This window comes from Orbicella franksi, chromosome 5, assembly GCF_964199315.1.
Source record: "Orbicella franksi chromosome 5, jaOrbFran1.1, whole genome shotgun sequence".
Taxonomy (NCBI): domain Eukaryota; kingdom Metazoa; phylum Cnidaria; class Anthozoa; order Scleractinia; family Merulinidae; genus Orbicella; species Orbicella franksi.
Genome location: NC_138149.1, coordinates 25660273 through 25682400, shown reverse-complemented (window position 1 = coordinate 25682400; position 22128 = coordinate 25660273). Strand labels below are relative to the sequence as shown.

General features: G+C 38.9%; 1 protein-coding gene across 1 annotated transcript in view; it reads right to left on the bottom strand.

Annotated features, from left to right (window-relative positions):
- The window catches only part of LOC145487288 (uncharacterized), a 30699-nt gene extending 8831 nt beyond the window's left edge, over positions 1-21868 (bottom strand). The window contains exons 1-4 of the mRNA XM_081466043.1: positions 21602-21868; positions 20315-20983; positions 13185-13727; positions 6156-6527 (exon numbers count right to left, since the gene is read on the bottom strand). Of these exons, the coding sequence (XP_081322169.1) occupies positions 6156-6527; positions 13185-13727; positions 20315-20983; positions 21602-21800 (1783 nt within the window). The 5' untranslated portion in view covers positions 21801-21868. The remainder of the gene's footprint in view (positions 1-6155; positions 6528-13184; positions 13728-20314; positions 20984-21601) is intronic.
- Positions 21869-22128: the final 260 nt, after the last annotated feature.

Below are 22128 nucleotides of genomic sequence, written 5' to 3'. Positions count from 1 at the left end.
AGCTATATTCGAAATAATAGTTAAGGCAAAGAAGGACGCCGAGTTGTATAATTAGGGAAAATTTCAGGCTGGTTAAATAAGTATAACCAACGGTACAGCTGCACAACTATAGTTAATTACCTTACACTTTTCTGACCCTGGCTTTAAACTGCTTGGGATTCTGTCAGTTAATCACAGACTTACAGTGTTTGGCTTCCGTTTGTAAGAGTGTGTTTGTTCAAAAGTTGCGTCGATTTGGTCTAAAAGATCTAAACAGCCTAAACCCCCTCGAGAGAACAGCTAACATGCAGGGAAACAAAGCCAAACAAAAAAAATATTGATTTAATGGTGAATTTCGATACTATTAAAGCTCTAACATGGCGCCGAGGTTTAGGGAAATGAAACAAAATATTTTTTTTGTTTTGGAACCTCAATCTTTATTTGATTTCTTAATAAAGTTTTGTTCCCCTAACCTGGGAGCCACGTTAGAATTTTTATATTTCAAAATTGGCCTGTTAATATTTTGTGAATTCATTCAATTCTTCGACCCGGTTGTGTGATTCCTGTGGTATCGTCTTATCAACATATTTCTTCGAACATTAGTTTTTCACATACTTGTGCAATCAGTGACAAAGGAGGGGACATTTTTCCTCTTGGGGTGGTCGGTGTAGCCAAATGGGACGTGCAAAAATAACCTACACTTCCCTGTTTAATGTCCTTTTACCTTGATACCCTGTGCCGCGTTTTTGGTCCATAATATGTTTCACATATAAACGGCGGTAATTTCAAATTGTTATTTGATTATGTGGACTTAAGTAATTCCATAAAGAAACAAAGTATGTGTACTTTTATTTTACAGAAACGAAGAAAGTCGAAAAAAAATGGCAGTAGTAACAGTTTTGGCGCTAAGACTCGAGCAATTTCAGAGGTGAATCTAACGCTGGACCTTCTGCCTGCCAACCTTGCACATATACAATACACGTGAGGATGTATCGACTTAAAAGTGCTCAAAGTTCTTAGCAAAGCAGCGTAACGGTGGAAAGCAACACCAGGTATTGTTGGACGAACTTTATTTCGTGATTGTTAGGTTATTTATCAGCAGAAAGTATCAGTTCTAAATTCCACACAACCTCGTACATGCATTTTCAAAATGTCATTAATATACAAATATATGCTTGGGTTACTTCTCAAAGGAGAAGGGCTGTTAACGCACACCCTTTTGCAGAGTGTTCAGTTCTAATCTGTGATCAAATATTGTGAATATCTTCTACGCAGTAAACAATTGCAAAATGTTGACTACGAGTAGTCTCTCTCTCGCTCAGTCCATCCTGCCCGGGCGTGGCACGAAAGAAGGGAAGTATTCCCGCGGGAAATCTTGGGGCGAGAAGCGCACGAAAGGAGCTAGGGACTACCGACAAAGTCCCCACGATTTTGCCCGGTCATTTACTTCTTGAGGTTAATTTACGGTCTTGCTTGACGGACTAAGCGAAAGAGGGACTACTTGTAGTCTATGCAAAATGCTATTTAGTCAGTAAACATCTAAAACAATTCGTTTTGATCGGATTGGGATTGTTCAATTTAAGGGACACCTCTCCAGCTGATACATTGTACATCCTGTTTCATTACGTACTTCCTGGAGTTTGCTGCATGTATAAACTTGTTTCATTATCTTGAACATTGACGAAAAAATTCTAAGGAAGATGTTAACTTATGTGAAAGCATGGGAAAGAAAAAACGAAGGATAAAATATTGCAATATCCACAATTTTCGACCAGAGCAGCAATTTTGTTTTCCTGACATTCTGCCACAAAATCAAATTTGATCAGTAATCTGTAATCCACTTTGTTCCTTTTAATCGTGCACTTCCTTCTGAAAATACTTGTTAATATTTTCGCGCTATAAAATCTTACTTTTATCCCACGTTTTAAATGTATTTAATTAACATACTTTTACTTAGCCCAATAGAATTTCAAAATAGCTCATCCGCCGCAAAATTTCTTTAATTCCTACAGCTTAATGTTCACACTCTAACATTGAACAGTTGGATTAGCGATGATCCGCGGCCGGTTAAAGTAAAATACATGAAGCGATCTCTCCGTTGTCAGTTAAAAGGACAGCCCATTTTTCAGCTCAGGAAATCTTGCAGATCTCAGAAAGAGTCAGTCTCAGATGACAGTTAAAAAGTTGACCAATTCTCACTGACTCGAGCTATCAGTTTAGCCCACAGATACTCCTAAATAAATACTAATTAGTTTATTCGCTCGATCCATCCTGCACGACCAACAAAAAAAAAAATCGAATGGAATAAAGAGAAACTATAATAGCCTGAACTTAAATCTAACGAGTCCACAGATCATTGAAGCGCAAAATGATATTAAATTGGAGCGATTTTAACATAAGTGTACATCAAGGAGTGTTAATGAAGGGATAGCGGGGAGAGGCGTGTATAAGCTCGCGCTTAACTCCGGACATCCAAGATCAGGAGTTGTTTGGCCCTCTCCCCCCCACCCTCATGGTCCATGGTCTCCCTCCTTTACCATCGCAAAGAGAGAAGAAACGCCTGATTGCAGAAAAGGTTTCTTCTAAATAAAGTTACGAAGAACGAGTAATATACAGCAGAAAAAGTATATTCTTTTTCAAAAAAAGGATCTCAATTTGAAGTCAATCTTGTAAAAATCAATGATTGCAAAGGAAGCTTTTTATATTAAATTCCAAATACTAGTTTTATAAGAATTCCTAATAAACGTCACTTAAGTTAACGAAATAACTACTTATTACTGATTGTGAATGATCAATTATTTTAAGCTGTGACCAGCGAAGATCAGATGCTGGTATTTACGTCACTAACAGGATTAAACCTGTTACTGGTATTATTTCTACGATGACGGCCTCAGTTTCATTTCAGTGAATTTGAGTGAAAGAGTTCTTCTGAAGTAGATCCACCTGGCTCCTCAGTCATCACGTTTATCTCCCAGGTATTGTCCGTTTAGATTGGAGTAGTGGCAATGTTTGTACCACCAGGCGCCTGTATACTCTAAACCCTGGGTGGAGGGGGGGGGGGCACTGCCATATATGCGCTATATAGGTATATGCCGCTGTGAAGGTTATGGTTTTCAAGCAGTTTACTCTAGGTAGGAGCCATAATCGGGGACGGAGACCGTAAGTCTCGGGATCCGCGCGCACCTATGATATGAGACAATTTTTCTATTTTTAGAACAAATTGCGCCATCCTGACGTCATATATCCACGCGGATCCACGCACGTGTCAGGGGTTCTCGCGTGGATGTTGTCACGTTGCAGGATCAAATGATGAGAGTTGCGAGATTCTCTTGCAGATTTTTCTCAGCGATGATAGGGAATAAGGCAAGGAATTAGATCCAGGGCTCTTATATGTAGTTTTATGCTCTGAACTGATGGAAAAGGTGAGTTTTTCAGGGTCGAAAACAAGACTTCAATTTCGCGCTGTGAATGAATAATATGTGCTCGCGCTAGTTGAAGGCGTAAGCTTTTGCGTTTGTTCTGTAAAGAAAAGTTATGAAAGTAAATTCTTTACTTTGGTATCGAGTTAATTTGAGAGTTTCCTGAAACAATGCTTAATCATAACCAAACCCTGTTTTTGATAGTTTCTTATTGCTTCTGTTTGTTTGGCGAGTTTGCAAAAGTTTTTTTAATAGAAAGTCTGACACGTACATAAGTAGCTCATCTGCATAGTGCAGCGCGTGCACCTTCAAATCCGAGTCGGTGTTTTCAATTGTCAACAAATCTTGACAAAGATTTCTTTCGTTGTCTTTTGCGCTTAGATGCTGCAACAGTTTTCACCAACGCCAAAAGGCTACTAACATCATGCGTATTTCTTTAACATAGTGAAATTTTACACTGCGAAAATAAAAAAAGAAAATAAAATACACATAGAGTTTTGATAACTCAACCAACGAAATCGAAATCGTTTTTCGAGTTGATTAAAGAAAGCGTCATCGTAACTTTGCTGATTATTTCTGCTGTATATTCTCATATTTTCAGCTAAGCTTCTAATATGTTGTCAAACATTTATCAACCTGGAACATATTTAAAAACTAGAGATATTATATGAGTTCGATGTACGTTTTCACACGAAAGTGGGGAAGCTAAGTCCAATTTGTCATGTTTTACTGACCGTACAAAACACGCATCGGCGGGCGCTCTTCTTCATCGACAACAGACAATTTATTGGATTTTTACACAAACAAAACTGAGCAGCATCTACAGACATAAACTTTATTGTCACTTATTGGGCCTTGATAAAGCATCAAGCGTTGCTTACAATTCAGGCGAAACTCAAACTTGCAATTACTTTGTTTTACTTTTCGGTCGAGATAAACCTGGTGAAATCCTCGCAAGCGTGTGGCAAGAGGAGGGAAACTTTGAAGTCCTGAAACGGCGCTATATCCAAATATATCCAACTGGGTTTTTGCTGTGTTATGGAAAAGCTGTTAATCTTCAACATATGTGAAACTTAGAGTGGAGTAATGCGGAGCTCTTGTAAATGAAGCAGCGGAACACAACTTGGTCAGCGATATGAAGCGGGACATAACTAAATTCGGCACTGTCTTAATCCACTCAAACTGGAGCAGCTTACGACGAAAATACTGAAGCAAAATTCCAACAGACATGAACGTATTGATTTGTGGGCCAAAAACACCAAACATTTAGGGAATTTTGGACGCCATTTCCCCGCGCTATATCCGCAAAAATCCACGCAGCATGTACGCGCGTCTGCCGCACATGATGGCGCAATTTGTTCTAAAAATAGAAAAATTGTCCCATATCATAGGGACAGCCCCAATACTAGAAATAGCGCGCGCTTACGGTCTCCGTGCCCGATTATGGCTCCTGCTCTAAGATATCATTTCTTACAAAATTGACTGGTTGGTTGAAGATTTTATCTAGAGTAAGGAAACTAGGAATTGCTACTCAAAAATATAAAAAAATCAAATCGGCAAGTTTAAATTTACGCCAATCAGCCTCAACAGTGTCGATAGATGGGGGCATTTGGGGAGTTTACTCTACTATAGGTTGGCAAAATTCAGCTGAACTAGCTCTGGTATAGGCTAAGGGTTCCAGGGTCCCAGCGGCACATCTCCACCGAGCAATTTCCAAAGTACCCCACCAGCCGGGACTCTACAGCACAGTTGTTACTGCTCCATCTGTCATTATCTCTGTCTTTTGTAGTAAGCGCCATGTTGTTATGATATGCTAACAAATCTCCCGCTGTACCTGAATATGTCTACTTCCCCCCGGCCTCCCCTTGCGCCCTTGCCACACACCGCCGGAAAGAGAAAAGAAAGGCCTGACTGAACACCAGCTCTCACCATAGCAACTTTATTAGCAACGAGTAATATATACCTGAAAATCATCTCCTTTTCAAGAAAAGGTTCAAAAACCTTAAGGCAATCTTGCAAACTCGTGGTTTCTGGCTCATTTTTTGGAAGAAAAATTACAAGAACTCCGACCGTTTCCTTAATAATTAAATCGAGTGATTATTAAAATTCTTTTATGTAGTTTTTTTGAAACACATCTCAGAATAAAAACTAGCGATAAAAAACGACATTTCGATCTCCCTGATATCATTTTCAAGTTATAGAAAAAGTTAATGAAATATACATATATAATTACAAATTAGGGCGCGAGAATACTGTGATAAGCGACCATGGCTAATACTAGAAAAACATTTGCTATAACAACTGCTGTAAAAATTATGGTTTCTGGCTTAGAATCAATGATTGTAAAGGAAACTATTTTTATCTTTAGAAGAATTCCAATTCAAGAATTCCTCATAGGTTAATGAAACAACTACGAATCATTGTTTGTTATCGATCAATTACTGTTAGCTGTGGTAAGCGAAGATCAGATGTTGGCATTTACGTCACTAACAGGTTAAACCTGTTACTGGTATTATTTCTACGATGACGGCCTCAGTTTCATTTCAGTGAATTTAAGTGAAAGATAATCTCTGAAGTGGTGCCACCTGGCTCCTCGGACATTACGTGTATCTCCCAGGTATTGTCCGTTCAGATGGGAGTAGTGGCAATTGTTGTACCACCAGGCGCCTCTCCAGCTCACAGCACAGTGGTGATGATCTCTGTCTTTTGTAGCAAACGCCATGTTATTATGATATGCTAATGAATCCCCCGCTGTACCTGAATATGAACCCACTTCAAGTCGATACTGCGCCTGCTCATCACCAATGTTAAACTTGCCAAATTTGGCGTACACTTTAGCTCCGTTCCAGTCCTCCAGCTCCACTCGTAGAGAGCTCGGTCTAGAGGCTGTCAGTCGGTGGATCTTGTCGTTTCCTAACCAGAACTCAGCAGTCAGCTGACCAAAGCCTGCTTTGTAGTCGTTCCATCCCCGATAGAAGTCTACCGAGCCGTCTTGTCTTCTCTGAAAGACGGTCCAGCCTCCACCGTCAGTGCGCATGTCACAGTAGACAGTAAATTGTCCTCTACCGTCTGGGTTGACAGAGTACAATCCACTTTGAGTATAGCCAGATTTTAGCAGATCCGAACAATCTGACAAAAACGAGAAACTTACGCATTAATTTCAACTTTTTAGTGTAACCTAACTCTATATAAAAATTCTAGTCAGTTATCTTTGCAGGTAGTGATAGGAAGGAATTTATTTTTCCTCCCTCCCTTATTGAATGTCTTCTTTAAGAGTCCCTGTCCATAAATATGGGAAATAACTCGGCAAGGGTCGAAAATTCGATTTCCCTCATATTCCTATGGTAGATAGGCTAGGACATGACAAAAACTACTGGATAGTTTTTTTTTTTGGCAAAATATCCTTTCTTTTAAAAGAAATATGCAAATTACCAAATTCCGTTAAAATCGTCATTTGACGCACCATGTTATTAATTAAGTTTGAGAGCCTCGCATGCAAAACCACATCATTCTTCCGTCCTTAAAACACTCAAATATTTTTGTACAATGTTTAATTGTGTACTGGGTTGATTTTAGGGAATGTTGCGGTTTGTATTTCATTCACGTAAAAGTACTTCGTAAAAATAATTGATTTTCACCATGTGCGAAACCTTCAAATGGATTAAGCTTCTGGTGGTTGAATTGCAGAAGGATGGTCTACGGATTCCTGTAAAAATTTCTTTGGCCAAATGATTGTGAGCGACGCGAGAGCTTTTCAAAGTACGTTAAAAATGCAGATATTTGACTATCCGTCGTCAAATTTCAATTAACGGGTTAGATATGGGTTAGACATGTCTTGAGCTATATTAAGTTGAAATAGACACAGAGTTGATAATTTCGAAATGTTGTAACCTTATTTGTTGTAAAAGGCAGGTCCAAAAGCCGATTTGACATGTCTCTGTCACCATTCGTCGCACATAAAGGAGAAGTTTGCTTTTGTTTACACAACGTCCGATGTACATCGCCAACTGTCAACTTATTGCTGCGGAGCGAGCGTAGCGAGCGAGCAGCAACATAATCAGGATTTAAGAAGAATATATAGAAGGGGGTACGAATTCTCGAATTCATCACTTTTTACCAGAATGCATTGCAGTTAACCAGACTGCACTGCGCCACTTTTACCGGAGTGCATTGCGCCTCGAACAACAAGAGGATGTCATACTCGTCGAGCCGTCGTCCTTTTTCGCGTGGATTCCACTGAGAAAGTTTGCTCTGATTTACCTGTAAAGCGATGTGAAGGAGATCGTGCTTGACTTTTACAACTCTTGCTATGCGGTATGTGAAAGTTTGTAAATCTGGACGATTAATTGTGACATCTTAATCTTAGTATGTCCATTTCTCAGCAGTCTCGCCTCCTTCGTCGAATTCTTAAATGAAGAGGAATCGTCGTTACTAAAGCCTGTAGAATAATTAAAACAAACGAAAACCGTGCAACACGCTGATTTCATATATGCTGCAATCTATTCCTTTTCATCGAAACATGAATTTAAGCTAAAGCGTGAGCATTTTCACACATCGCGATGAACACGTTCTCGACACAGTCTGTCAAGTTCTAGAGATATTTAATGCGTACCAGTACAGAATTTATAAGTTAGATTTCTGCTCCTACAATTTCCACATCTTTCGATTTTCGCGATCTGGTAAAGGGGAGGCTGATGTGTATCGTTTTATGTCCAAACATACTTCAGATAACAATGTGCTTTTTTGTCTCGATCCTTTGTCACACCTCGCCATCGATGCGTCATCATACATGAAGTTGATGCATACAAGGACAGATTTTAAGTGACACCACGATTTGACACTACTTTGAGAAATAACAGTTAATTTAAGTCTTGAAACGCGCAGACAGATGAATCACGGCATTAAATATGTCACTATCAACAGAATGTGCCGCAGCATTACTCTCCCTCGGGGAAATAGGAGGTGGCTGCTTAATAGGGGTTGGCCGCTCGATAGAGGTTGGTGTACCTTGAATATTTTTTCACCATCGGGTTATAAATTTGTTAGTAAACATGGAGTCAATTCAAGGCAATCAGACGTCATTCTCGGAGACCCAGGGCAGTTAGTGGGCGCGGGAAAAATGTCTAAACGGGTCTTCGCCTGAACTTTTCTCTCACCCGCTTAGACTTTTCTCCGCTCCCAATAACTGCCCCTGGGTCTCCGAGGATGACGTCTATAATGATTGTCTTGAATTGAGTCCACTTTCACTAAGAAATTTATAAGCCGATGGTGAAAAAATATTCAAGGTACACCAATCTCTATGACGCGGCCAACCCCTATTAAGCGGCCACCTCCCATTTCCCGAGGGTAGCCCACTGTATTACATGTAAACCCATGTAAACCAAAAATAATTGCACAGCGCGAAAAGACCTAGGTACGAGTTTAGCGTTACAGTATTTACGCAGGGCGTGTAGGTAGCGGTTGTCTAGTAAAAGATGACAACACGGGCAGTGGTTAACTATTCATTCTTTTCATTGCTTAATTTAATCTCTTCCTACTCAACAAGATTGTGTGCTCCCTGTGGTTCGAAGCCTTACGGAGCCTTACGTATTAGGATAGAAATTGTCCTACCCCTACCCCCTAAAATGGGATGACAGCATTGCGTGACGAACAAACAAGAAACCACTGCAAGGGAGGATTCAAGCAGCAATAGATCAAACGATCATCAAACGTAATATTTTGGTGTAGTACAAAGGAAGCAACTATCTACAAATCACTTAGCCGTTTTTGACTTAGATGCAGTAGTGATCATATGTGTCGAAAGAGGGTCATAGATTCATGGTATTCGACCATTAAATAAGTTGACAGTTGGCGATGTACATCGGACGTTGTGTAAACAAAAGCAAACTTCTCCTTTATGTGCGACGAATGGTGACAGAAACATGTCAAATCGGCTTTTGGACCTGCCTTTTACAACAAATAAGGTTACAACATTTTGAAATTATCAGCTCTGTGTCTATTTCAGCTTAATATAGCTCAAGACGTGTGGCGCGTGCTAAAACATATGTCTAACCCGTAAATTGAAATTTGACGACGGATAGTCAAATATCTGCATTTTTAACGTACTTTGAAAAGCTCTCGCGTCGCTCACAATCATTTGGCCAAAGAAATTTTTACAGGAATCTGTAGACCATCCTTCTGCCATTCAACCACCAGAAGGTTAATCCATTTGAAGGTTTCGCACATGGTGAAAATCAATTATTTTTACGAAGTACTTTTACGTGAATGAAATACATGTCTTCGAAATTTAATTATTTTGCACCCAACAAAAACCGCAACATTCCCTAAAATAAACCCAGTACACAATTAAACATTGCACAAAAATATTTGAGTGTTTTAAAGACGGAAGAATGATGTGGTTTTGCATGCGAGGCTCTCAAACTTAATTAATAAAATGGTGCGTCAAATGACGATTTTAATGGAATTTGGTAATTTGCATATTTCTTTGAAATAAAAGGATATTTTGCCTAAAAAAACTATCCAGTAGTTTTTGTCATGTCCTAGCCTATCTACCATAGGAATATGAGCGAAATGGAATTTTCGACCCTTGCCGCGAAATTAAGAATTTGTCTAATTTTTACAGGCAGGCAGTCTTAAAAGCTAGTATTATATTACAGAAACTGTAATAGGAAGGAATTTTGCAAGTTTGTTAAGAGCTGACCTATTTGTAATATCGAATAACTCTGTTCATAAAAAGACACTGATGTTTTTAAAACAGAAGAAAAATTACAATAAGGAATAACCAAAGCTTTTTTTACTGAAACTAATGATTCTGACAATTATTTTTACGATGATCTTTTCTCCGGACTGAATACCAGACACGTCCCAGACATGTCAAACGGTATATGCGCGTAATATCCGGTAATATTCTGCCTGGGATTGTAGCAGAGGAGGGAAAATACCATATACTAGTGGAGTAAGTAGACCTTAAGTACTTTAGATGTGAACGGGTCTAATTTCAACTTAGGTAGCCCCTTATGTAGTTATGGCAACGCATTTCAAAAAAGCCGAAGCACACTTTCAAGCTGAGTTCAGTCATCCTTACCAGCTCACTTAAGCACTATCAAAACAATTTCAGGGAATTGAATGTCAATGAAATGCTTTTTTTTTTTTCGGCATACCAGTACAGCGCACAAGACTTGCCGTACGACTCGCCCATCATTTTCGTACTACTCGCTTGATTTAAGAAGTCCAACTTTCGAGAAAATAAAAACCACCATAGAGAACGAAAGTGGATTTTAGCAGATCAGTACAATCTGAAAAAGAAAATGGCGTTTTTATAATTTCAGTTTTGGGGGTAATTTTTAGCCTTTTCCAGGCGTTTATTTAGCTGGGGCGCAGCGTGAAAAACAGCGCGCTTCTTTTGTTTATTTATTTATTTATTTATTTTCGCGCGCTGTTTTTTGCGCTACGCCGCAACTAACTGAACGCATGGAGAAGGCTAAGTAATTTTACATATGAGAAACTTTCCAGGACAGTTTAAATATTAATTCCATCTGGTATAGGAAGGAAAAGACAACAAACAGTGGTTACAAACATTACAAATAGACAACGCATGGTCTAAAAAAACTTAACTGTATTAACTTGACGTTTGGTATGTTACAACATACATCCTCAAAAATGACGGTGATAACTTTCACAAAGAATTATAAATTTAAAAATAAACCGAGGCACTGGTGACAATCTAAAAAAATAATAACAAAATTGATAGTTACAAAGAAACAGCTTCTCATCGGTAAGGTTTTCATTAAGTAAGGGTTTTAAGTCACTGATCAGTAGCGTTTCTTTAACTTTACACGCATGTCGGACTTTCCAGTAGTAGTGAGAATTTTATATTTTTAAATTTATAACTTTATTTAGACCATACGCTGTCTATTGGTATTGTTTGTAACCACTGTTTGTTTTCTTTTCCTTCTGAAATTGAAATGGCCGAAGAACAAGAATATTTCGTTTGGTGTACATTTGAGTCTGTCCTGATTTTAGCAACTATAAAACTAAGACACTTATGCGCATGATAGGAGTCAGAGACCTTATTAAAAAAGAAGCCGCGCATTAAAGGGATAGCTCCTCTCTCGCGGTTCTCCTAATCGCCAGATGCTGTAGAACGGAGTACAAACTCGTTTTCAGAACTTTTCCCTTAGGAAAGAGCCCTAAGAACAGGGTTGATTGGCACGCAGACCATTGTAGCTGAGATGCGTCTTCTTGAGCCTTCAAAATGAATGGTTTGCGGTCTTTCTTATTATAACATTCTCACTTCGTAGTTTAATGGTTAACAAAGTACTAAAATCCATTGAATAAAGAAACTGTTTGCTTCAAGGCGGACGATGCGTCATATTAGAAAGTCAACTTCTGTCTCGGATCGAACCGCTTTGGTTTAATCGCTAGCGCTAACACTTGTGTTTTAATTTCTTAGTTTGTTGTCAATTCGGCTTTTCCTCTTGATAAGTTTTTTTGGCTGATTTTTTAGAGAAATACCCGAAAGATGCCTCCTTCTTTGTACACCACACATGCGGATCAATACGCTCCTGCGATGGATATCATTAGACTTGTGGACCGGTTAGTGTCTTTGCGGAGGAGAGAAACTAACAGGAATATTGGACTCAGTTACCGAAGGAAAACCTCTGTTACAATATTGATTGTGGTCTTACAACACTGTATTTAGGTGGTGGATGTGCGCTCGCGACTAGCCTGACGTTGGCAGTTTGTCGGACATGCCGTATAGAAAGAAAAACCTATCGAAAAAAAAAAAAAAAAAAAAACCACCAAAAAAGCGAAAACAAGAAGCAAACAAACAAACAAGCAAACTTGTAAGGGCTCTTTCAAATATTTGCTCTGGTTCTCTCCAAACGAAAGCGTTCACTTTCCAAGATTTTTCGTTGAAGAGAGATTCAGTCGTGAGAACTTATGGTTATAGAGTACATTGCAAGCTGCATTTCTGAACAGTTTTTTGTCACAGTATAAAAGTGTTATTTGTTTGTCACAGTGACTTGTGACTGACAGGCCTTATTCTCCTTCATGACCTGACAAATATAGTCTCCCAATACAGACCATGTCTACAAGTTTTTCAAATCCGTATTTCTTTCTTATTTCACTTCTCACTCAACATGGGATGAAAACATGTTTCTTGCTAGTAAAACTTTCAATCATTAAAAGAACAGTTCAAATAAGACATAAACTATGTGTATAAGTATAAACTGCTTTTTACCCTCTAAAGCTTGGGAGTTGAATATTTTAGGACTGCTCCTTAAAACTCTATAAAGTAATGGTGGTTGGACTAGAGGATTAAAACTGTGACATATCGATTTCTAGTCCAACCGCTCACCCACGCTTTTTTGTTCACAGGAAAATTAAAAACAAACTCACAAATAAAGAAACAAGCTGAAACAAGCTGGTTTAGCTGATCATGTCAGTTTTTGTTGGTCGATAAAAGATGTCGAACTTCAGGAAATTAAATTTCTTTCTCACAAGTTTAATAATTCCGTCCGCACATTACCTGTACCTTTTCCTTCAATCACTTTAACGTTACTTATATTCTCGATATGAAACATTCCTAAAGCTGCAGCCCTACTAATAAAGATCCCTGTAAATTAACTATCTGAGATATACGCATATTAGAACGCCTTTTACAGCCTCCAATTCAGTTTATGAGCAACCTTTATTACGACTATGGACTAAAGTTGATTAGTATTGTTTTTGTAGAAGAAGGCTAGTATTTTAGCATAGCTTTGCTCATATAAAACTACTTACCTCTTGCTTTAACTTCAACATAACTTATTGCCTCAATATGAAAGACTCCTGAGCTTGTAGCCACACAAATATAGTTCCCAGCATCGTCTTCTCTGAGATCTCTAATGATAAGCGCATCGTTCCTCCTGTGACTCCTCCCCACCGGCAGTCCTTCTCCTTGTCTTTTCCAGCTGATGACTGGTCGTGGATCACCAGTAGCGCTACAGTTCAACGTCAGAGTGTTGCCAGTACCAGCAAATACCTTTCCAGGAGGCTTAACGGTAAACGCAGGAAGGGAAACCACAACTAGCTGAGTTTTTCTTTCAACATTTCCTAACAGGTTGACTGCTGAACAGAAGTATGTGCCAGAGTCACTTTTACGGGCATCGGAAATTTTTAAGACACTGTTGTTATAGTGCGCCCTCCCCTGGGGTAACTGACCAAACAACTTCCTCCAGGTAACCACTGGTGCCGGGTATCCGGTCACGTGACAGGTTGGTAGAGTGACGTCACTTCCTACGGTGACGAACTGAGGTCCCGGTTGAAGAGAAACTTGAGGATGAACTGCAACCAAGTAAATATCATTAAGCTAGTCTTATTTAGATCTCTTGATCTCAATTTTTTTTTCCTTTTTCAGGGCAAAAAGCTAAAATGATAACCTTCTATGCAGGGTCTTTATGGCTCATGACGCAGGATTAAAAGATTGCACAACAAGCCATAAGGAGTAAGAGACTACTGAAATGAGGGTCTGCATGGGGATGACTGTTAGCTGAGTTTTGGTAATTTTTAAGGGAGCTGAACACAGCTTTTGATACCTGTGTTTCATTCACCTGTTTCTCTAAAACCCTTGATACCTCGGTCGCCAAAAATGGCAGCAAGCAAGTTAACAAGTTAACGTATGTGCCGTTGCCATGGCAACATGAATAAATATAAACAGGCCTTTAAAATTGGTTTTGTTTATTTGTAGAAAATCTAGTCATTAGATTTTCTTTATAATTAGCATGCAACAAGCTTGTAACGATTCTCACAAGTTAACACCATTTTTCTAATAATTTAACAGAGAGATCTTTAATTATCCTTGTCGAAGGTTCACTGGAATATATATCTAGAATTTACTTTGTTAAAGTTCAATTATTTTCAATACTGCAGTTACTTATTTCCTAAAGTATTTTCGTGCCAAATTTCGTGAAATTCTAATGAGTGGTTCTCGAGAAATAGGCGTATTTCCGAGAGTGCAATTTTTCATTCAATCGCAATTTTTTGACTTACTACGCATGCGCTGCATTTAACTGGGTTCTTTCGGTAACAAAGAAAAAGCTGAGAACTGCTGGGTTCTTTGCATCGTTATCTTTTCTAACATATCTTTGTAATAAAAGACTAAAGCCATTAATACACTGCGTTCAATTATAGAGAAAAATAGCACAGATAGTGCGTGGTGCTGAGTAAATAAAATGATCGCTCTATTGACGGCATGTTTGTTTTTTGCAAACCTTGTGCGCGCGCTGAATTGCATCAGCAAAAGCGCGCGCGAAAACTGAGTTCGACCACCTTAATTGACAGCTGAGAAATGTTAAGGTAATTGGTTTGACCAAAATATAATAGGATCTCCTTCAAGAGGACGGTAAATTCCTGTCCGTTAAAAACTTCGGTCTTATTAATGCTATCTCAACTTCTTGGAGGTTAGTATCTGAAAATCCTCCTTCGCGATGCCCAGAAAGTGAAGAAAAAGAAGACATCATTTCCACCAAATATGTGTACAACTTGCTGTTGAAGAAATTCTTCGTAGCACCTACTGCTGAAACTAAAATCTTAAAACATGGTTTCACCCCGGAAACCGTCCAAAAAGTGTACGAATTACCTTTCCAGATCAAGTGTGACGTTAAAATAACAATGTTTCAATATAAGATAATACACAACATTCTCGCAACTAAAATGTCTCTTTTTAGAGCCAAAATGTCTGACAAAGATGTGTGTCCTCAATGCTTGGCTGATACACACTCCCTAGATCATATGTTCGTATGCTGCTCTTCCGTTATAGCCTTTTGGAAGACCTTTCAAAACTGGTGGACAAGTAAAACGAAACAGCAACTAGCATTATCAAATAGTATGATTTTATACGGTGTTTTTGACAAGACGGAACATAGATACTCTTTGAACTGTGTGCTTCTAATTGCGAAATTTTCTATATACTACAGCTGCCTGCACGACGAAAAGCTCTCTTTCGACAGTTTTCTCATACTTCTGAAAGAAAAATTAAAAATACAAAAAGAAATTGCATTTAATAACAAGTCTCTTAGCGCTTTCCAAAGATCCTTTCAACATATTATTTAACATGCACTGATGACGTGTTTTCTTTGTTTTGGTAACTAAGTAATGTTTTTTTTGTTTTTTGGTTAGTAATATAATGCTCGTACTGTACATATATAGCAAAGGCAGCGTTAGTAGTGCTGCCTTTTGTTTGAAACTTAAAAGCTAAAAAAAAACAAAAAACAATTGGACATTTTCCAAACTGTATTGTTAAAGCTATGTAAAGAACGATGTAAGTAGCCTTAACGATCATATTGTACTGTAAGTAAGTAAGTATTGTGCTGTAATATTATTATTTCCTCTTTTTATTTGTTTAGTTTTTTCCTCTGTATATCGTGTTTGTAAATCAATTAAAAAAAAAAAAAAAAAATTAAGATAATTGCCAGCTAAGGAGATTGAGTTTTTCCTTCTCGATTAGAGATGGCTAAAGCAAAGCGTTTTACTCGTAACTAATTAAAATTAGCCACTTTTACGTATGTCTGGACGTATGAGATGTATAGAAAGTGTTGTTGGATGCTACGGCGAAATAATACGGCGCGAAATGGCACGCTATATGACGAGTCATGGTTCTAAACCCCTCTAACAATATGGCTGCTTAGTGTGGTGTAGTGAAAGCTATTTTAAGTTTCTTTTGTCACGAAGAACAGCGAATGGTGGAAAGACAATAAGCCGTCTGACAATGAATCTCAAAGAACACTTAATTATTTTTTTGCAATGAAACAAAAAAAAACAACAACAACAAAAAAAAAAAACACATCTGCGCGATTTTCTTGGCATAAAGAATAAACAGTCAAGTATAGCTTTAGATCCTATAAGCTTTTTAAACTCTACCGCTTGTCTAAGAGCAGCGGGAAGAACAAAAAACTATGCGATCATCAGACAATTAAGAAGTCGATGCTCTAACGAACGAAGATGACTTGGAGCTCCTTAGAAGTTCTTTGTACTAGTCTTACTTAACTCTCCCTATTTGTAGGGGTGAGGGGGAGTATAAGCCGCGCTCGCTGATCTGCAACTTTGTGAACGTTCCTAAGATTTGTCGGCGTAAATTTGTATGCGTCCCCAATTACTCCGCTCGGGCTACACACCTTGACACTTATATAAAGGTTCTTATCGTATCTTATGTGTCAATTGTTTGGTCTCTGAATTTGACGTTAATATGGCAATGCAATTATGTTTTCAGCAGAGGGTAGTTCACTTAGAGTTAGAATTTTTTTAAAGTTTTGTTTCGGCGAGATTTTGGATTGTAAAGATTTTATTCTACTATCTTTACTCTTCTTGTATTTTGATAATCAATTTCGTGTGTTCATTTAAATTAATTTTGGAGTTCTATAAAACAAACTGCAGTAACAAACATGACACATGGACTACGCATTTTCATGTTTATTTTTATAGCGCAGCTTCTTTTATATTCCTTCTCAAATTGAAATGGCCGATGAACAAGAATTTTATAAGTGTTCCGGCATTTGTGAAAAATTTTGAAAGTTTAAGATGGCGTATCCAAAATGGTGGACATCTTAAAATGTGACGTCATTTAGGCGTGACATGACGTCATGTTTGACGCGTAATTATCAGTAACTTAGACAAAGTTTTGGACACTTTACATGCCATAAAAAATAGACTATTAATTTTTTAAGTGGTTTTATATGTACAAAGGGAGTGGGATGAACAGAGGGCCTAATTAGGCTCCCGAACGAATGAATGAACGAGCAAAGCCCGGGAAAAATAGGTTAAGGTCTTCGGAAGGTGATAAGAGGTATAGTCGAACCTGTATAACGGCCACCCTCGGGATTTAAGGAACTAGCCCCTTAACATAGGATCACTAACAATACTCACTTGGCGTGGTCTAATGTCAATTTTAATGGCGTGTCTACAAAAACACTTCATGCAATGAAACTATTCCGTTAATATATGAACAATTAACATTTGATTGACGTTTGATTTCGTAAATACCTTTTGATTGACATTTAGCCGCGTAACCGATACGGTCAATTGACCTTTGAGCTTGGATAAGTTAGTTTTTGTCGCAGATATTTCAACTGTGAACACGTTCGTTGCTGACCTGTTTTGCTGACCCGTTTTCTGCTGTTTTCAAATCTGTTTATCTGTTTCCTGACCTGGACAAACCGTAAAACAATCTGATTGGACATCGTCAAAGAAGTAAGTTTAGTACTGTAACTCAGGCTTAAAACAATGTAACTTAGGTTTGCGTTTATATTCCGATCGTCTGTTTGGTTTCTCAATGGAATTTTGTATTACCTCTTTAGATCGAATAATCTTGAATCCTGGAATAAATTATACGATTGGCGTAGCCCAGTTAGATTGTCTACTTGGTTTTTTACGGAACCAGAAACAATAGGACAATCAACGCTCTTTCAAGCGATCAATACTTAAAAAAAAGTTCAGTGCCAACTTGTAACTTAACGGTACAATGTACGTAACATTGTGTAAAAGTACTGTGCCCTCTATTCTCTTCTATGGTATAAAGTACTGTATTTCTAAGACTTACAGTTCGCAACAAAAAATCTCATTCCGTCATTTCATAGTTGTTAGGCTCAATTTCATAGTTGCTACGTTCAGGGTGGCCGCCTAATACAGGTACAAATAACAAAGAAAAACATAGGCCTGCTACAGGGTGGCCGTGACCGCTTAATAGAGGTGGCCGCCTAATACAGGTAGCAAATACAGCGTTTGCTTGAACAAAAAATCGGGACTTTGAAAACTGGCCGCTCAATAGAGGGTGGCCGCTTAAGCAAAAATGCTTAAGATCGTTTATCGGCCCAAATTTTGCCCGTTAGGGACTAAGATAGGTCAATTGAAAAGAATTATATGGAAAAAAAAAAAAAAGATAGTTTTGGAAAAAAAAATGTTCTTTTCTTTAATCCTTTGACTACCAAATGTACACCAAAATATGCCGTTTTTAACCGTTCAATCAGTCTTTTGGGGCCATGGCGCTAAATGGGCCTTAGTTAAAAAGCTATTTTTTTTTTTTTACCAAACAGATAGATTTCTCCAAGATAAGGTGCAAAATTGTAGAATGTTTTAATTTGATGCATGCGCATAAGCCAAAATTTGGACTTGCTGTTGTTTGTAGTTGTTGTTGTTGTTGTTTAGCAATTGAACGTTCCGAATTTTTTTATTGTCCGTTTCCTTTCCATTTTCTCGGCCCTTTTACTTTCGCTACCTTTTGCGTTCCATATTCTTTCTGACCGACCTAAAAAGACGTTGGGTGTTAATTATGGGCAATGCCTGGAAATGGGACCTTGATCAATTATCGGTATAATTGGCCACTTTACCACCATTTTTGCACCAAAACTGATGACGTTATTTTTCAATTTGCTACGTCAGAATGCCGTCGATATCCAAAATCAACTGTTGTACGGATAGATCTACCCTAGCTCTACCATTTGCTTATCGAGAATATCTGGTGACATTTGGATTGATGACGTCACAAGTGATACAAAGAGCACGACCATTAAGTAGCCGTACATGGCTCCTTGGGCGTCCAAGTGCTGATAGAAGGAGTTACATACAGGTTCGACTGTATTCGTCTCCAAACTCTAGTTCGAAGTCACTCGAAAGTTCTGAGAAATAATCGGATTCTGCTTGACCCTGTTCGGCTAGCCCTTGCTTAGAAGCAGGTGTAAAGGGAAATTTCATTAGAAGTTTAAGCATTTAAACTGTGGTTGACTTAAACTGTAGTTGGCTTGATAGTTCAGTTGCAAGAGAACTTCACCGGTATCGCAGAGGTCGTGTGTTCGAATCCCGTTCAAGCCTCATTTAATTTTCAGGCTTTACTTTTACAGCTGCTCAAGTTGTGCACATAACTGCAATGATCATTCATGTCTTTACACCTTTCTCCACAGTTAAAATGTATGATCTATCATATATTCATTCGCAGAAAGGTCTGTGGAAACAATTTGCGATAGGTCCAGATCTCTCCATGATGGTACCATCGTATGATTCGAGTTATTTGTTCTCCCAGAAGGGAACCCGTTTTCTGTCCATCCTATCTTACATGATAACACAGGCTACCCTGTAGACGCTACTACTCTAAGAAAGATAGGCTCTGTTTTCTCTGCCACCAATGTTTGGCCGTATTTCTTTCTTTCTCTTTTTCTTTCTTTTTTTTTTTTTGTCTACCAGTTTAGCCAGTGCCTGAGTCCCGGGGAGGGGGCGGGGACCAATGCCATCCCCCCTCCCCATGTAGTCAAGTCGCTAAGCTATCAGCTCAAAGGATTCAAGCTGTGTCTTCCCCTCCCACTTGCCTTGGGGTGAAGGGGCTGGTCCAAACTTCAAATCCCTTGACAGACAGACCTTCAAAGCCCTATTAATTGAAATTTGCTAAGATTAACAGAAAGCTGAAAAATAACTTGAATTTTAACTGTTAGCCGAGAAGTGGTTTAAATTATAACTGATAACTGAGAATCCAACATCACCAAGCAGACCCTCGAGATACAACCTTATTTCTCTGAGTGTAGTGTTTGTTGGAGTGAACTAAGATGCATTCACCTTGAAACGCTTCTTTGTTCACCTTTATCTGTTTACGATGACTTTTTAAGTTCATCGTACCATAAAATGGCTAAACAGGTCTGAAATGTCGAAATCGACGTAAATGTTTATCAAACTTTTAAAGCAACTGAAAATTGTAGCTAGTTCCATAGAAAAGTCAACGCTGCATTCGTCTCAATTTAACTGTAAAGAAACAGAGGGTGTTTTGGCTTCTGCTAATTAAAAAGCGAACTTTGCGTGCTTCAAGAACGACAAACGTCTGCAAAACCTGCGTAGTGAGGCCACGCGTTTCACTGGATAGCTAATGTCAGCATTCAAAATAATCAGAAACTCACCATTTACTGTTAATCGCACCACTCCCTGTGAATTCCCCAGGATGTTTGTTGCTGAACACTGATACACGCCTAAGTCACTTCCGGTCACCTTCTTTAACTCCAGCTTTCCACGTGAAACCGCTGACTGAGTGATTTGTGACTGGCTGTCCAGCTTACTCCACGTTACTGTAGGCTCAGGATTGCCACTGGCTGAACACCGAAACGAGGCTGTTCCACCCTCGTTCACTGTCAACGTCACAGGAGAAACAACAACAGCAGGAGATGATATCGATTCACCGGGTTCGCCTTTAGTTCCCGGCATGCCTGTGGGTCCCATGTCTCCTTTCTCGCCTTTGTTTCCAGTCTCTCCCTGTGGTCCTATAGGTCCCGTAATGCCTTGCTTGCCGCTCTTTCCTGGCGATCCCATAATACCTTGATCTCCTTTGTTTCCAGTCTTTCCTTTCTCTCCTCTTCGTCCCCGGACTCCTTTCTGTCCTCTGGGTCCAGGTAGACCGGGAGGTCCTGGGGGACCAGACGAGCACGTGACACCCTTCGACTGACAGAGGTGGACTCTCCCTTCTGATAAAAGTTTGTTGATTTTCAGCATCGCTTCTGCTGTGTGTTTAGCCTCTGTCGAGTTCTCAGTTGAGTCAAGTTGACGGCTGTGCCTGTTGAGGTTAGGGGAAGAACCTTTTGGGAAGAAAAAAAATATAGTTGAAAGGAAAGGACGTAAAGACTACAATATGCAAAGCATTTATAACGATCTTAATTTTGTGTTAAAGTTAACGAGTTTTTAGTGTCCGTGCTGCCATTATCGCCGCAGGCGAGCATAAAGTTTTCATTACTAGCTTCACGAAATGACTGAAACGGAAATACTTGACGTCTTCTTCAATCGAGACTAAAAAAAAAGTAATCGGAGGTTCAATAGTCAACTTATTCTTCGCTCATTTCCTGATGCAAAAACTGTCAAAAAAATTACCCCATCGGTGGTGCCATGTTTGATCAAACTGAAAAAGTGAAGGGAGTTGTTCCTTATCATTGTGTTCGTCTTAACTGAAGAAAAATCCGTTTGAAACATAATCATTATTTTCATTTGAAATTGTCTGCGGTGGATTAAAGAAAACTTGACCTGCTAACCTTCAGTTCAGACATGAACAAACGGACATGTAGGAACACCTTTATTTGTGATTTGTGTTTTCAATCACAGACTTAGAACACAGTATATGTAATTTAAACAAGGTTTGTTTCTGATAACTGTATTTCTTTATTTTAACCTAACTTATCAACTCTAGCTTGTATCAAACTTACCAGGAGCATTCTTGCTTATCTTCATGTCTGCTTCGTTTGTCGGCGACTTGTCCTCCGCAATGCTTTCAAGAGCGTTTATTCTTTCCTTTTGCTCATATAGTTCCAGTTCAACTCTTAAAAAGCCGGCGCAGTAAAACACAATGGAGAGAATAGAAATAATAGAAGCAAATGGAGGCATGCTTTGCTTTTGAACAGCCATGATTTCGGCGATATCAATCCGTAATTCCACAAGGTTAGTGGAATACAAACTGCTTCAGCTGGTTACGTGATACTGGGATCACGAGTTTGGGTAACTTGCCAAATGGTCTGCTATTGATGTGATGCGAGACAAAGTTGGGATGGGTGGGTTGTAAGCAATTTAAACAGAAACTGATAGGTCCGCAAGGCGTACATGAAATACTGGCCACTCACGTGGAAAAGTAAAGCCCCGCAAGGAGAAACGGAAATGAAACTAAATTTTGTAGGGAAATTGCTTTTTACCGGATATATCTCAAGCCATTTTAGGCCTAGGTCAAGGAGTTTTACTG